At 33.6% G+C, this 18,197-nt stretch overlaps 1 protein-coding gene across 2 annotated transcripts in view; it reads right to left on the reverse strand.

The window, feature by feature from the left end:
* Window positions 1–6,478: 6,478 nt before the first annotated feature.
* Window positions 6,479–18,197, reverse strand: part of LOC134477048 (zinc finger protein 883-like) — a 36,172-nt gene continuing 24,453 nt past the window's right edge. The window contains exons 2-5 of one of the 2 annotated variants that reach the window (XM_063253920.1): window positions 14,198–14,290; window positions 13,358–13,484; window positions 13,106–13,166; window positions 6,479–11,168 (exon numbers count right to left, since the gene is read on the reverse strand). In XM_063253920.1, coding sequence (XP_063109990.1) covers window positions 9,554–11,168; window positions 13,106–13,166; window positions 13,358–13,484; window positions 14,198–14,233 — 1,839 coding nt within the window. In that variant the 5' untranslated portion in view covers window positions 14,234–14,290 and the 3' untranslated portion in view covers window positions 6,479–9,553. The remainder of the gene's footprint in view (window positions 11,169–13,105; window positions 13,167–13,357; window positions 13,485–14,197; window positions 14,291–18,197) is intronic. The other variant, XM_063253921.1, reaches the window with a different exon arrangement.

The raw sequence follows: 18,197 nt of genomic DNA on the forward strand, positions 1-18,197 counted from the left end.
ATATTTTACTGAAATAACAAATGGCATCAGGCCACAGCAATATATTCACTTGTATGTTTACAGTTCCTCAGTGTGTAACACATAAATCTTGAAGGCAGCATAAATTTCCACCAATACATCAGTAGGAAAGGACATGTGGTAATTTTATGCACTGGGGTACTGTTCAGACATTAACAAGAGTAAACAATATAATTTTTCATTACCTCAATACAATGTACTTAAGTGAAATAAATCAGAATCACATGTATAAATATTGCATTGTCTGTCTTGTGTGAGAAACTGAAAGTATATTGAAAGTACATTGTCTGTCAGGTTTGAGAAATTGAGAGAAATTGAAAGAATTAGGGCCCAATTCTTATAAAGGACATTGTGAAATAGAAAGAAAAATTTTCAAATTTAAAGTGCAAAAGAACAAAGAGTTATATAAAGACTGAAATAAGAAAAACAGAAATAAAGATGTTGTAAATAAGGAGGGGAAGCCTAATTGATGAGAGATTACTGGAAAAGGAAATAAAAAGAATAAAGATAAATCATGTAAGGAACAAAGTCCCTATAATGAATGCAATCATTTTTATATCTAAATATAATAATCTTCATAGATTAAAAAACATTATAATTAATAAAAGCTTAACCCAAACATTACCATACTTGACAAATTTTCAAACCACTATCAATACTGTAAATTTAATTTCTGACTGTATTTATTAAATCTACTCATAAAACAAAGCTTAAGAGTCTTTGAACTGCATATATTCTTGGAAAATTTCCAGTCTAGCAAACAATACTGTTCAACAAATACAACCTAGTTTTCTCGATAGTTTCATCTGGGTGAGATTTTTTTTTTTTAATTTTTTATTTAAAGAAAAGGAAACGAAAGAATACATGGAGATTTTAAAAAAGGGTAGAAATGATACAAACTTACAGAAAAACAAACGGTAAGAAATTGCTGGTTGATAAGTTACACATTGTCATCTTGGAAGTAGCTGTTCATGTTATGGAATTAAAGCCTTTAGAATGACATTCATAAAGTGACACTACAAACCCTTCTGCTCTATGATCGAACAAGAGCTCAGTAACATGGTTATCAGTCCTACACATTTGTTTTACTTCTCAAAGAGGGTAAGATTAAACATATCAAAACAGAACATAGCAGTTAAAAAAACAATTTAAAGAAATACAGATTTCATAGGAAGCCCACTGGAGATCTTGATTGTCTATCTAACTGTCTCTAGTTTTTTACAAATAGTTGTCCCCTTCTTCATCCACCTTATATACTTAGTGTGTATTATAGAACTAATCAAATCATTGAAGACTTTTTGGGTCCTCAAGTACCAAATTAGGGAAGACAATAGTAACTACCAACTCATCTCTCCTTCTCTTTGTGATAGCTGTCCCCATCTCTACATATGCTGAAATTGAACTCAAGAAACCAGTCCAATGTCATTCTAATCAGCAAACATTAGTATTGCTAGAATTTCTATCATAATGCTACTAAATTAGCCTCGAGTTTCCTAGTGTCTCTTCCTCAGAGTATCTGTTCATTACATCTTACATTATATAATCTGTTTATTTGAAATTGGTATGCTTGTCAGTATCAACCCTAAAAGTAGAGGCAACTACTCTGAGGATGACAAGTTGTAAAGAATATCCATACTGGTATTAATTAGTAACAGCTTCCAAATCCTACAATGCTGCCAAAGTTAAGTTTTTATAAAAATAGGTGATACTATATTTAACTATAATAAGCCAGTGTGGTGGTCAAATCTATTGAAAATAACAAGAGGAAACATAGTAACTATGGAAGATCATCTATATTGTGGTCTTAAATGTTTTATCCATTGCATGTTTTTCTAGGAAATTGTTTTGTTGGCTTGCTATGACTTGGTATTCCCTATAACACAGAGAGGATAGATATATATGTAGAAATTCACACATGGGTTCTTTTTTTCTTTTTAATTATTTATGGGTGAGATTTTTGATCCCTTGCTAGGGCACAAGAATCACTGTCCTCACACTGAAGAAGTTACAGAAGATGGACCATGTAGCCTTTTCAGAAGTTAATGAGAAAAAACTTTTCATAGATGAGATATAGTGGGAGAAATAAAATATGTAAAAAGAGACAAGTAAAAATTATTCTTTTGTAAATAAAAATTATACTTTCAAAACACGATCCCATTTTAATGTGTTTTTCTATTCACAGAGCAGAATAAACAGGGAAAATTCCCATTTACATAGACAATTGTTTAGCCTTTCATTTCTTAGCAGCAAGTGGACTTTTCATGTGTAGACAGATCACTGCTTACATATGGAATAGGTTTTCTTCATTGAATCCTTCCTTCATTATCATACTATACATGGGCAATTCTACTCACCTACCCAAATGAAGACTGTAAGCAGTCAAATTTCAGATTCCCATTACCTAAAATACATAATGTTCCCCAGTTTCAAACTACAGTGCAGCTCACACTCTTGATGGCCCACCATCAACTCTTCAATATGTAAAAAAACTTACTCTAATTAACACTTTCTGAACCTTGTATATACATATTCTCAAAATTCTCCTTCTGTGAAAGGACTCAGTGAACTTCCATCCATCCAGGTGTATGGCATGTGAAGTTCTTCTAAGACCAAGTTCAGCAACAAGACAATTGGAGATGGCACTGGACACCAGGGAAGAAGAGAGTGTAAATGAGGGGCAATGGCAGAGTCAATATAATCACAGTGTATTATATGTAATATATATCAATGGAAACTTAGAAAAAGATCACACATTTGTCTCAATACACACACAAAAATTATTTCACAAAGAACACACATTTATGATAATTTTCTCACAAAACTGGAAAAGATGGTTTTTAATCTTAATCTGATAATCCAGCTGTGACCCCAACAGCAAACATCAGTCTAAGTGGCCCAAAACTGAAAACTCACTCGGAATTCTGGAATGGGCATCAGTTGAATGCACTCTTCCAAGATGATTAAGTACAAATGGCAAATTAATATATGGAGAAAAGTTCAATATACTTGTCTTTTGAGAAATGCAAATGCAAACAACTCTGAGATTCCATCTCACTACAGAAAATGGGAAATAATCAAGAAAACAAGCAATAAAAATTGCTAAAAAGAATTTGGAAAGAAACTCTTCTTCACTGTTTGTAGACGTGCAAATAGATACACACCTCTGGAAATCAATGCAGACATTCCTAAAAAATCTAGTATTACAGGGCTCATGTGTTACAACTGTTCTCCCAAATAATTTAATACATTTTACCAGAGTGATGTATGTGTACCCATATTTATAAGAAAACATTTTGTAATGCTAAAATCTTGGGAACACCTCAAAATGCCCATCAACAGATGAAGATATAAAGAGGGCATGATGTTTCATACAGTGATGAAATAGCCATTAATGATATACTTTACACATTAGTTGGTAAAATGATGCACTTTCACAGTCTCCTTCAGCGACAAAAATTTCTAAAACTTGTATAAATACTGCATGATCTCATTGGTGTGAAGATTTGAAAGTGCAAATAGAAAGTAAATGTAAAATAGATATAATGAAAGAGTAAGCAGTTGTTCAAAAACAAAGAACAATTAGCGAAGGGGAGTTAAAAGGGAAGAAAGAGAAAAATGGAAAAACAGAAAAAATCATCGAAAATAAGGAGGAAAAGAGGGATTGCAGAGAGCAAAACAGAATGACCAAAAGAAGAATCAGAATATATAATGTATAGGTACAATTTACCTGTGATGAATGTGAATATTAGGAATATCTCAATTGTAAAAGTAAATAATAATAATAATAATAATAATAATAATAATGTAACTCCCATAAAAATCAATGTATATTATATGCAAGTTGCAGTACACCAAAATGCAATCCACTATTCTTTGCAATTTACATGAAATTATAAAATCATTTCCAGATTCTATATATGTGGAAAGATTTATTAACTACCTTAATGTTTTCATTCAGCTATTTATCTAGAAAAGATTAAAAACTGCACTTGTTTTTGGTTAAGAGAAACAGGCTAGTGAAAAAGAAATCTTTCTCCATTACAATTAGATGAACACACACACATACACACACACACACAGTCTCGCACACACACATGTCCAGATTCACTACAGCCAGTTATTTCTTGCCAAAATTCCACTATTTGAATTCAGCATTTTAAATAAAATATTTGGAGGATTAATGTCAACAGATTGCTCCCTAAATTTCCATTGGATCTTCAATTCTATGGTCTTTGATTGCCTCTCATCCTGGGTCAGGTCAAGACACAGGTTTTATTTCCACCCTGAGACAGGCTGCCCTCAGGAAGACCTTCCTTGGTCCAGGAGTTGATATTGCCATGCTCCATCATCCACAATGTCCTACACAATTGTGTTTCAATTTCATACTTATTTTTGCCTATGACTGAGATGCTGGTACAGAACATATTCAATGTATCTCTAAATTTTGGTATTATGTTCACTGAATCATGTTCTACCTCAGTCAGTATTCATGTTTGTTAAACAAGGTTAAACGGACTCCGTGGCACAGACTATGTTAGAGATGGAAACAGCATCCTTATTCTCTGGAAACACAGTCATGGGTATTATGTATGTCCATGTGCAGATGTTCTGGAAACTTGAAATTTAATTCCTACCTTATAAATGCTTCTTTCTGTACTCAAATCATGAACTTCACACTTTGCTTCCAAAACATTCAGTAAATGCAGAATAATCATGACTGTCTGAGTCAAAAGAAGAATGAAGATTGAGGAAAAAAATACCTTTCTATATAGAAACAGCAGATGAGCCCATAGACTACACATGCACCAATGAAGTCAGCATAAAGAGTGTCAAGACATGGACCTGCAGAAGAATTTGCTAAATGGTGCCACAGATCTGAATGAATCAGTTGGAAGCCAGTATACAGATCAGGTCACAAACTTCACATATTTATGAGACACCAACTTCATCAGACAACATCTAGTCTATCTGTCTCCATCTCAGAACTCCTTTTCCCACACTTGCATTTCTAGCCTCTATGTTGTTTCCTTGTGTATTTGATTCCTGCTATCTGAGGAAATCATCCAGCAACCAGGCTCAAATTCTAGGGTCTTTTGTCAACAGGTGACCATGGGTCCAAAACATGGTAGCAAAAATATAAAGGAAGACTCCACATAATGAATTGTCCTCATCTCCCTGTGTCTCTTTCCAGTTGACAGTGTACCCAGCTTTCCTACATCATCCAATAGCTGGTGATGAAAGACCAAATATTTGAGACTGAAGAGACATAGAAGGTGACCCAAAACCAACTGATGAGCAAGTTGACAGGTGCCTTTCCTGGATTACATATGGGCTACTGAAATGCTCTACAAGGGCATTAGTACACTTAAAATGAGGTTTCTCTTGTCTTTACAGAGCAGGTATTGACTAACTGTATTTTTTACAAGTTTACTCCTATATGCAGTAAGTAAGATGGAAACTGTACTCCAGTGATTTCAGATTATGTAGTCTGGAAATGACTCCTAAACTGGGGGTGGGGTGGCGTGGGGTGAAAACAAGCCAGATATACTCAGATTGTGAGATGAGGCCAATTGTTTTACTGCTTTATGAGAAAACAAGGCCTATTTTAACTTTTCATGGCAGATGTTGGGATCTAGGACATTTATACAGACCTATCTCATCAGCATTATTTTTCATTTACAGACAGGATTTCACTATGTTTCCAAGTTACCAAGCCTGGGTTTAAATTGTAAAATTGAAATCCACTTGCCTAAGGTTCCCAGATGGCTTAAATCAAATGAATTCACCAACTTTCTTATGTCTGAACCATTTTACTTAAAGAATGATAAAACATTAAAATTAGAGAATATAAATTAGAACTACAGTTTAGTAATTTATCAGCAATATTCGACATCAAGATCAAGTGTGCAGAAATGCCAACTGCCTCAATGTATATTACAATATTGGATAGTAATATATTTCACACATGGAAACTTACACAAATAACATTTTATATATATTTACAATTTTGGCATATATTGAAAAATGTAGACAAGTTAATAATTAAATGGTACTAAATACAGAAATTAGCATAATAACCACAGTGTAATCAGAATCTTGTGAATGTGTTCCTTTCTCTTCATATCTCATCCTGCCTTTCACTTAACCTTCTTGTCAGGTTGTGACATCACGTAATGACTCTCAAATGAAGCAAAATGAGATAAATAATGACTCCAAGTGACATCAGATTTATTTATGCTACTGAGAATGAAACATGATTTAGACTTTCTCAACATTTTTTCTGAGTTTTATTTTAATATCATAAGATGCTGCTGAAATGCCACTGTGGAACATGTGCCTAAATGTTTACTATGAGAGTTCAGCAGTGCCAGGACCCAAAGACTGTACAGAGAGCAGCAAAAGTGGTGTATCATCATCCTGTATGAAATTTATTTCTAGAAATATAATGCTACAACCTGGGCATGAAGGTGTATGCTTGTAATCTCAGGACTTGTAAGGCTAACACAGGAGGATTGCTGGAAGTTCAAGAGCAGCCTGGACTACAAAGGGAGTCCAAGGTTAGCCTGGACTTCAAAGTGAGCCCATGACCATCCAGGCCTGCAAAGTGAGCCCAAGATCAGCCTGAAATTCATAGCAAGATTGTTTCAGACAAAAAAAAAAAAACTAATGGTACAATTTGCATGCATTGAATTCATGCACTTGTAGTTGTTACCTTATTTATTGCACACTGGTGATTCTTTCTATCTGGTGTCATGATATAACATCATTTATATCACTCACTAGTACTATTCTGGCAATCATATTCTGTGTATTTTCCTTTGAACCCTAGAAGCTTATGTGAAATCATGATTCACTTGCATACTCAGGATTATACTATTTATAAATGACTGCCTTTATCTTAGAAGGATGGTTCTTACATTTGTAGAAAAGTACATGATGTGTAGTAGGCAGTACGAGCATACTTCTTTCAAAATAGAGATGATCAAGAAAAGGAAAAACATAAATTGTGTATGTTAAGGCAACAATAATGAACTCACTCCTATTATACACACTGATGCCTTCCAAAGATGAACACTTATATTGTGTAATAAAAACAGACACTAATGCAATTATGCATATTTTAAATTTTCTTTTGCTTTTGTGATTGTCTTGTCATAAGTATACATACATAGTTGCATGTCATGAGCTGTTGTGAAGGACACTGGTAATGTGTTTGTGAAGATCCTTCTACAAGAGATAATTGATACACATCCAAGTGGAAAAGAGTGTGAAAAAATAGGTGTCATCTATGAAGATGCTGGTGAATCAAAAATGTGGGGGAAATTATTTAGAATCTTTGAATTATTTTTAAAAATGATATTTTTCATAGTAAGGTTATAATTTGTTCAGCTAGTTATGTGTGATACTGAAGCATAAAATGAATGTGCTTTGGGATATCTCCATCTTCAAATGTGATCACTGGAAATTCTATGAAAATATATTTACATCAATTTTTTATGGTATTTCTACAGGTCTTGACTACAAAAGTAATTTGTGAAGTATTTTCAAAATAGTCACTTACATATGTACAATTTCTTTTCATAGTGCTGACTTTCATGTATTTAACCATATGCAGGAATACTGAGTGCTTCCTCAGACAGCATACATAGACATACTTTTGGAAGTTAGCATCTCTGTCAATGGAAACTTTTTCTCAATACATTTTTTTTTTCAGTTATAACCCAGTGTTTGGGAAATTTAGCATTTATAAAATGAAAAATTTGCAAAAAATACTTCTCACATTAACTACTTACATGAAATGTTCCTTGTTTGCATTATTTTATTATTTGATTGCATTATTTTGCACTGAATGCTTTTCTCCACTGTTGGAATGCATAGGGTTACTTACTTATATGAACTCTTTCATGTCATTGTAATCACTGGTGGAACAAATTTGCTGCATTGCTTAAATGCATACAGATCCTCCCTCATTGTGAGTTCTTTCATGTGTTCATAAGGTACAAAACAAACTGAATGTTTTCCCAAGTTGCTTACCGACATAGGGTTACTTCCCATTGTAAATTCTTTGATGAGTTTACAAGCTATGGGTTTGGCTGATAGATTTCCCACACTGCTTACATACATAAGTTTTTTCTCTCTGTGGGATCTTCTAGGTTTAGGAAATGTGGATTATTGGCAGAGCTTTCAAATTATGACTTATATAAGTTTTCTCCCATGTGAATTATTTGATGGACAAGATTACAATATTGACTGAAAGATTTTCTACATTATGCACTGACATAGTCTTTCTCCCTATTGAAAGTTCTATCATGTTTTTTATAACCTGTTTGTGTAATGAACATGTTTCTAAATGTCTTGCATGATAAGATTTCTCCCTAATTTAAGTTCATTCTTGTTTCTGGAAGTGAATGTATCTGCTTTTGCATTTGTGATGGTATATCTTAACATTAGGATTGCTACACAGATACAGGCCATGGACAGAATCACAATTTTGAATATGAATGTAGAGGCACTTCTTGGTAAACAGATACAAGAGTTACTGATTCTGATGGGAAAAATTGTCATGAGATATTTAGGTGTCATCCATCAAGACAAGAGATTGGTGGATCAAATAATGGAAAAAAAGATGTACCATACTTAAATTTTCTTTAAAAAGTGCAACATTTTTATTAAGACTGCAGATAAATAGATAAAATATTTATGTGTAATTTTAAAAAAAAACAAAGATGTTTTTGAATAATTCTATGTTTTAGGTTGTCTTCCAAAAAAGTATGAACATATATTGACAGCAATAATTGTATAATATTTTGGCAGGTCTCTTTTAGATGAATAATTTTGAAATTATTTTCAAATTAGTCACTTATGTATGTATGATTTCACTTAACTATGATTTCTTTCACACTTTTGACAATGACCATGTATACTGAATGCTTTCCCACACTGCATACATAATCTCAGGACACAATATGACATCACTCAGAAAGTTAGCAGCTGTCAGCTGAACTTTTACCAAATATTTCTTACATGCAGTCACTCCCCAATGTGAGAGGAATCTTATGCTTGCAAAAGGGAAACACTGCAGCAAATCTTTGCCTCATTGCCTACATACATATCTTCTTTGTGTGCAAAATTTCTCTATTGATGGTGTTTATATGTGCTACATACTATCTACCATTGTTCAAATGCATAGAATTACTGCACAGATGGAGTTCTTAAATGTAGTGGCAATCTCTATGGTGTGGAAAGTTTTCCTATATTCCTTATGTTCATAGGGAATTTTCCAGTGTGGGATCTTTGATGTTATAAAGTGAGAATGTATCAACAAATCCATTTACTCATTTTCCATATGGATAGGTATTTTTTATGGAGTGAATTCTTTTCTATGCAAAAAAGGTACTATTATAGCTAAAATACATCACAGATTGCTACATACTATCTACTGTCATCACACCACATCCCACATCAATGGAAAGGGTTCATTTTCATCACTTCTGCATACTGAATGTTGTCGCATATTGTTTGTACCATAGAGGTTCTATCCAGTGTGAGTTCTTTCATGAATAATAAGGGGACTGCTTTGACATAAAGATTTTCCACATTGCCTACATACAAAGAGTTTCTCCCCAATGTGAGTTCTATCATGTGCTTTACAAGCAGAGGCTCTACTAAATGCTTTCCCACATTTGTTGCACACATAGGGTTTCTCCCCAGTGTGAAATCTTTCATGTCTAATAAGGCTACCTTTTTCACTGAAAGATTTCCCACATTGCCTACATACAAAGGGTTTCTCCACAGTGTGAATTCTTTCATGTTTAATAAGGTTATCATTTTGACTGAATGCTTTCCCACATTTGTTACATACATAGGGCTTCTCCCCAGTGTGAATTCTTTCATGTCTAATAAGGCTACTTTTTTCACTGAAAGATTTCCCACACTGCTTACATACAAACTGTTTCTCCCCAGTGTGAATTCTTTCATGTTTAATAAGGTCACTGTTTTGACTGAAAGATTTCCCACATTGCTTACATACAAAGGGTTTCTCCCCAGTGTGAATTCTATCATGTACTTTACAAGCAGAGGCTGTACTGAATGCTTTCCCACACTTGTTGCACGCAAAGGGTTTCTCCCCTGTGTGCATTCTTTCATGTCTAAGAAGGCTAGGCTTTTGATTGAAAGATTTCCCACATTGCCTACATACAAAGGGTTTCTCCCCAGTGTGAATTCTTTCATGTTTAATAAGGTCACTATTTTGAATGAAAGATTTCCCACATTGCCTACATACAAAGGGTTTCTCCCCAGTGTGAGTTCTATCATGTACTTTACAAGCAGAGGCACTACTAAATGCTTTCCCACATTTGTTGCACACATAGGGTTTCTCCCCAGTGTGAAATCTTTCATGTCTAATAAGGCTACCTTTTTCACTGAAAGATTTCCCACATTGCCTACATACAAAGGGTTTCTCCCCAGTGTGAATTCTTTCATGTCTAATAAGGCTACTTTTTTGACTAAAAGATTTCCCACATTGCTTACATATAAAGGGTTTCTCCCCAGTGTGAATTCTATCATGTACTTTACAAGCAGAGGATGTACTGAATGCTTTCCCACATTTGTTGCAAGCAAAGGGTTTCTCCCAAGTGTGAATGTTTTTACTTCTTTGACAGCCACTGAGTTTACTGAACGCTGTCCCACATTGCTTGCATTCAAATGGTTGCTTTCCAGTGTGAAGTTTCTTATGTTTTTTAAAGAAATTACTGTGAGGTAATGCTTTTGCACATTTTTCAGTTTTATGATGTTTCTCTCTACCATATTTTCTAATATGTTTTTCAATATTGGATGAAGAAATAGCATTATTCTCATGGTGTTTTTGTACATACGAGTTTCCCAAACTGTGGTTTGTCTTGGGGGTTTGAATACTGTTAGGTGTTGGGTGGGCTTTCACACTTTTGTTACCTATAAGGATTTTCTTCCCAGAGTGAGTTTTTTCACTAAGATCAGATCTCTTTTCCTCATATTGCCCATATTCACAGGGTCTCTGTACAGTCTTGCTCATTTCATGCTTCTGAAAGGACTGGATATCACTGCAGGTCTCTACACCTTCATTACATTTATATTGCTGCTCTTCAGTTCTCAAATAATTGTCTTCATCACATCTGTAAAGAAATACAAAGAAAGATATCAATCACAATGGAAAAGACACCACATTAGCAATAATTTTTTTTGATGACAAATTTAGTTTGATTCCTGCTAGGTTAACTGACACACCACCCTGCAGGACTTCTTTCAAAGTACTATTCATTCTAAAAAGATGATTTTCTTTAGGCATATATATATATATATATATATATATATATATATATATATATTACACACATATATATATATCTTTTTACTGGGTTATTTTGGTACTAAGGATTGAACTCACAACTGCACCATTGTAAGGCAGGCACTTATGCCCCTGAGATAAATCCCCTGCCCCACTTCAGCAATTTTAAATTGTTATATGATTCTAATACTTAATACCATTTTAAGAGATTGGTACAAACGAATAGCAAACATTTATCATTTTCTTTAGCTCTTGGTGTCTTAATCTCCCCTTTGTCTATTTAGCCTGATCATCTTTCTCATCTACAGAACATAAGGATTTCTGGTCATATTTATCTCTCTTTATGTTCACTTCTCAAATATGTTTTTAATTTCTCATTTAAGAAAAAACCTGTGTTGTGGCTAGGGATTTAGCTCATCAGCATAAGCACCAGCCTGGCAAGCATGAGATTGTGAGTTCATGCCTCTGTACCAAAAAAAAAAAAAAAAAAAAAAAAAAAAAAAAAAAAAGGAGAAAGCCTGTGATATTTCCATTTCTATCTCTGATTTACTTCATTTAAGGTCCAATACTTTTTGTTTCTTGGGAAATGATATCATGGTTCCCTGTATAGCATTTTTTTTTCAACGTGGAGTTAATCACAGGTCATAGAATGAACTACATTTGCTGATCTATTATTTGTTTTGTTGAGAGAGATTTTTATTGACCATCAACTTGCCCAAGCTGAACTTCAAGTTGTCACCCTGCTGATTCAGCCTCCCCAGCTGCTGGGATTTCAGGAATGCACCACCATGGTGAGCTGACTTCACATTTTCTTTACCTTGGCATCCAGTGATGGGCATGTGGGCTCTTCACAATTCTTAGCTACTGTGAGTTGATTCTTGTATTAGATATTGTAAATGTTCTTTCATGTGCTTTAACAAACAACACACTCATGGATCACTAACATTTGATGATTTTAATGGATTTGACAATATACTGAGAGAATCATTACACATAATGACACAGTAAGAACCACTCAACAGTCAGGAAGTAGAGGCAGAGGATCGCTTTGAGTTTCGGGCCATTATGGGCTTCACAGTAAGTTCAAAGTCAACCTGAACTACAATATAAACTCATGGCTCAAAAAATTTAAAAAAGGATATGATTGTGGATGTACATGTGAAACAATATGAAACATATTGTTTTAATTTTCAGACCACTGAATATTTATTACCATGTTTCTATTTTATGTATCCATCAACAATGTATGAGGAATTTTAAACATGAACAGCTCAATATTCTATAGGATATTTTCATAGTACTGATTATAACAGTAGAATTCATTTTCATTTTGAATACTGATTGTGTGTGAAAATAATTCCAGAACATGAAAGTCTCAGTATTCACATGTATACATAAATGGTATTTTGAAGATGGTTTTTTTTTATCAACTTTCACAATCTGTTCATTTCCTACATATCAGAATACAATATTTAAATCTATTATACATTTCTATGATGTTGATCATGAAGGCAATTTTTAAACTGATACATTAGATAGTGTTATTTACTACATAGTATTTGAATTATCTCTGATTCTTATATTTAAATATGTTTCTATGGATTACCAGATAATACAAAATAAAATCAAGTTTATCTCTTGATATTTTTCAGAGGTTAAATAAAGTATAACATGATCTCATTTCTTCAAGTTACTTTGTTGTAATATTTATGCCCACACACTGACATTAAGTAATGTTCCCTTTCTCTTATGTGCTTCAGTCACCTTAGATTTCTTGAACAACTTTTGTCCTCTTCCTTAATTTGCCAATTATTCCATATTCTTCCTGTAATATGGACATAGAAATAAAATACACTCACTTTAACTGTAAATTAAAACATCACTGATTTGATTTATACTCATAGTATAGTATAATCAGACTTGAGATATACAAGCAAATATTATTATCAAATATATTAAACTGTATCAATGAGCAATAATTAATGCTTTTTGTATAAATAAACATGTCATCCTTACCTATTGCAGTAATATTCATATATGTTTCCCACATCACTTCTCTGTAGAGCTTCTTTTGGGATGGAGTCAGCAAATCCCACTCTTCTGGGGTGAACTTCACAGCTACATCCTCAAAGGTTACTGTCTCCTGAATAATGACAAGGGTTCTGAAGTTCAGGCACACACAACCTGATATATCTCAGGTCTTGTCATAAACAGTCTAACTGAAATTCATTCTTTCAAGTATTAACTGCATGTCATGGTCATCAAAACTCCAGTACATTCAAATATAGTCACCCAGTAACACTGATGCTAGATGATGACACACTGCCAAAGCAATCACAGAACTGTAGCATGGCTTGTCCTGCAGGGCCACCACTAGTGTAGTTTTTTACTTATTTTAAAGCAGAGCTCAAAGAGTGAGCATGAAAACCACTATTCACAAAATATTGGTTATTCATAACACTGAGTTTGTCTTTCTTATCAACAGCATTATGGTCTTGAATATAGATTTATACATAAAAATTTAGTTGAATATGAAAAGATATTTCTGAATTATTAAAATTTAATGACAGAAAAGTTTTATTTGACCATTCTATAGACAAGGAAATTAGGGAAAATGTAGTTATAAGCCTATAGCTCAGGGATACTAAATTATCTCCTTGTACTTATATACTGGAAATTCCACTAGGGTGCAAAGGAAGATAATGTGGGAAAAAACATATATGAAATGCTTGAAATGGAGTGAAAATTGCGGAATAGCAAAGTAACTGGTCACTAAATACAGAAGGAAGAGTTCAGTCAGTGGAGTAGTATATGCTTGTACTCTCAGAACTTGAAATCATGATGTAAGAGGATTACCAGAAATTTCATGCTTGCCATGCATACAGTGTCCATCCTGGGATATGTAACAAGGACAGTTCATACTACCAAGTGAGGCCATTCATCAAACTCCTGTACGAAGTGAAAATTAAAATTAATTCAGTCATTGACAAATCACAGCTTTGCACCCAGGATATATCTCATTGGTACAAGCACCTGTCTCACATTTGCAAGGGCCTGAGTACAATTTCCAGTACCAAAAATAGAATACACGTGCACCTTTGATTAGTTCCAACAACTGTAGATGTAAGTTAGAGAAAAAAAAAAAGTCTACAGACATTGAATATTTGTGTGCAAGGACACATTTTGCATAATACACAGGAAAACATTTGACATTCAGCATTCAAATCAGTGGACAAATGGATCCCAGGAAAGGAAGACAACCTTCAATTCATACACATGGAAGTAGAATATTGTGTCACAATTCACCTGGCATTGTGCTTCTAAGCAAGAAAGCGCAATATGTTTCATTTATGTTCAGAAAGAAACAGGTATGTCCCTAGAAATCTGGCCTGCACACTATCCTTGCCTATGTGCATTGGTGAACTATTGAAATGGGAAAGAGAAACATGAATTACTGTGCAATTTATACTGAAAAACACTCAGTTAGTGCAAAATTCTCCTCTGAAGAAAATCAAGCAGCCATGAAAATTAGAAGAAGTTGAAATCTATGAAAATTGGAATTAAACAAGAAAACATTTATTGGGAACACAATACAAACATTTTACAGAGTTAAGATCAATGAGCAAAAATCTAAAAATAAACATTTATGTGACCCAGGAGGAAAGATGAATAGAAAAGAAAATCTAAATCATATTTGTGAAAATAACCAAACAATATTGAAGTGTGGAAGAAAAAATAATTAGATTTGTTCTTAAATTCCACAAACACCTTTTCTACTGAGTTAATGAAAACCTACACACAAGTGAATTCTTTCTAATGTCTACAAAATATTTTGTTCTAGGATACCTTGAAATACACATGATTCTTTTCAAGTGAAATTACAGACTCAGAAACTGTGACCAAGAGAATAAATGAGAATGTACTTTGGCCTTGATTCACATTGTGAATGATAGTGAAAAATGATTGAATTGATAAATACCACAAAACCTCACCATATATTTCTATGTGCACTTTTAATTGTAGTTTCTAAAAACTTAAAGGGAATAAGTTAAAAGAATCATTTCTATAAAAGAACATATTGTAAACTTTGGAATATTTCCAAAGAATTGTCATCAATCATGCAATAATACTTTCTGACCTGAAGGTAATTTGCACATGGTTACCTTCATTTCTTGCTTAAGGCCCAGTGGTGAAACTTTCTGAATACACCTGTGACTCTTTCACTGTTCTCATTAAATCTATACACAAAAGCTTTGAGAATAAGATTTTCTTTAAATGATTAAAACAATAAATTGCAATAAAAGTCCTAATTCATTTGTATCTGTTTATCTGTCTTGAGATAAGAAATGATGGGAGCATTTCCATATTAGATAGTGATAAGCCAACTACAATTACAAATATCAGTGTAACAAATTCATCACTAACAGTTGTGAAATTCAAAGTTCACCAAAAGGAGAACAGGTCAGCCTATCAGGAGAGGAGACATTATCAGGAGAACAGGTCAGATTAAAAGGGACTGAAATAACAGGTATCAGAGCTGATTAATAGCTAGACAACTAGATAATGTGCAAATACTCTCATGATCTGGAGAGCAGTGGTTATTATATGCACACTGATATGATAGGTTAAATAGTAAGCTATGCAGAAAGACATACCTTGATGCCACTGATTCAACAAAACATACTGAAGCTACATTAGCTTGATTATATTCCACATGTACAATCAGCAGTTATTTAGAAACAAATATCATTCCTTAATACATGCACCATACAAAGCCAAATCAACTACCTAAACAGAAACAGAATTGGAAGAGAAAAAGCAGTCATTTACAAATATATATTTAAGAGTTCAAAATACCTTCATCAGTGACTGACAGCTCAAGAAGGCAGAGCGATCTTTAAGGTCACACATAAATTCAACAAGATAACAATTCAAAGCAATATATCAGATGGATTCTATTGAATGTTTTTTCACAGAAAGACATAGCACACTGTCCTCACAGCAAGCCAAGAAGTATTCACACATGTAACCCAGGTTCAGTGCCGCAATACACAATGTAACATAGTCAGTAGAGTGGAAGTCATGCAAAGCAGGTTCTTACACAATATTGGAATAAATTTATAAAAGAAAAGCAGAAAAACTCAAGAATACTCTTAGAATGAAAGATCAAATCACAAATTTTAAATAACATGTTTTAACAAAAAGCTTAAATAATTAAGGATTTCACCATCCATGACAATGAATGTACATTTAGAATTATTTCAGTTCCTCAAAATTGATGCCTCAAAACATATTAAAAACAGTGAATACTGGAAAAGAACAAAGACTTCAATTGTGGAACATTCGAGAACACAGTGAAGAGGGAAGCTCAACAGAGCAGCTATGAGCTGAGTGCATGACATCACTCCGCATGGTGGTCTTTGGGAAGTCTGAGATTAGGGCCAGCAGAGCACATAACAGGCCCATCCCTGAGCCTCTGGAAGCTTAAGTTTCCAGAGAGAACTAGAGAAAATTGCTGCAGTATAAAAATGTTAATCACTCCACAGGAAATAGGATAGTTCATTGCTCTATATTTGTGCAGAAATCCAAAGAACAATAGAGAAGAAACTCTTAAAAGTATTAGAGGAATTACTTAGTAATTAATGTAACTAAATACATAAATATCTGGGGAAAAAACTTACATTGATGTTAGTGGACACAGACAAGACACAAGATGAAAAACTTAGCAGAGAATAAGTTGGAATGCATACAAAAATATATTCACTTTCAAATAACTATCGATTTGGTGAAAGTTGCAACAAAAATTTAATAGAATTTTTAAGATAATGTACCACAGACAATATCTCTGGATTGAAATAGAGATATGTGCCATGTAAATATGTATCAGGTATCAACAATTGATTGAAATTATAATCATTATACCACATAAAATTCACATTGACATAATTTAAAAAATATGAACACCACATATGAAACATATGAAGAGCACAAAGTGTATCATTTAGTATGTCCTTTTCAACAATGTCCAGTATAAAAATGAAGTATAATAATTACAATGAAGTATAATGAAGTATATTAATTATATGAGCAATGGTGCTTCTTTCTCTGCCCACAGAGAAAAATTTCTTGTACTGCACACAGAGAAAAATTTCTTGTACAAGATCAAGGATATAGCTCAGCAGCACAGTGTTTACCTGGCAATGTGGCATTGTGAGTTTGATTCCCAGTTTTTTAAAAAAAATTGCATATACATGTGAATGCCATACTTCAGAGATCAGTTTGTGTTTTTAACAGGCAGCTTCTTCGCAAATTGTCCTTTACTGTATTATTTTACCTTCTGATATTTAAACTCCTATCATAACATCCAACTTTTATCTTTATAAGGTACAGAACCTAATGTATTCAACAGTTTACTCATTTATCGCATGACCCTAGATGTAGACAGTAGTTTACAAATGCCTGGAAGGGTCCTAGTAATTATTTTCATCATAGTCATAGTACTATGAATTTATTGATAGTACTAAAATTTATTGATGTGAAAGTTTAAAAAAATTCTCATGTGATTTTTAAACATCCTAGAAGGACTTGGAATTGTGAGGGTGTGTTCATTGATTCTGGAATTCAACATCATTACAATGAAACTCAGTGTGGAGGATACTATTTGTCTGCTTGAGGCCTCATATTTAAACTCTCATTTTATTTATCATGGGTAGGCGTCCCTGGAATTTCCTATGACTGGGTTAAGATATCCAACAGTGTCACTACAATGGATTCAAGACTTATGAAAACTAAACCTAACTGGAGAGCAGAAGGAAGGCTGCGTGCAGTGTCCCACCCTCAATTCTGGCCCTCTGAG

This window comes from Cavia porcellus, unplaced genomic scaffold (assembly GCF_034190915.1).
Source record: "Cavia porcellus strain 051 isolate PalLab524CR breed Dunkin Hartley unplaced genomic scaffold, mCavPor4.1 scaffold_7, whole genome shotgun sequence".
Taxonomy (NCBI): domain Eukaryota; kingdom Metazoa; phylum Chordata; class Mammalia; order Rodentia; family Caviidae; genus Cavia; species Cavia porcellus.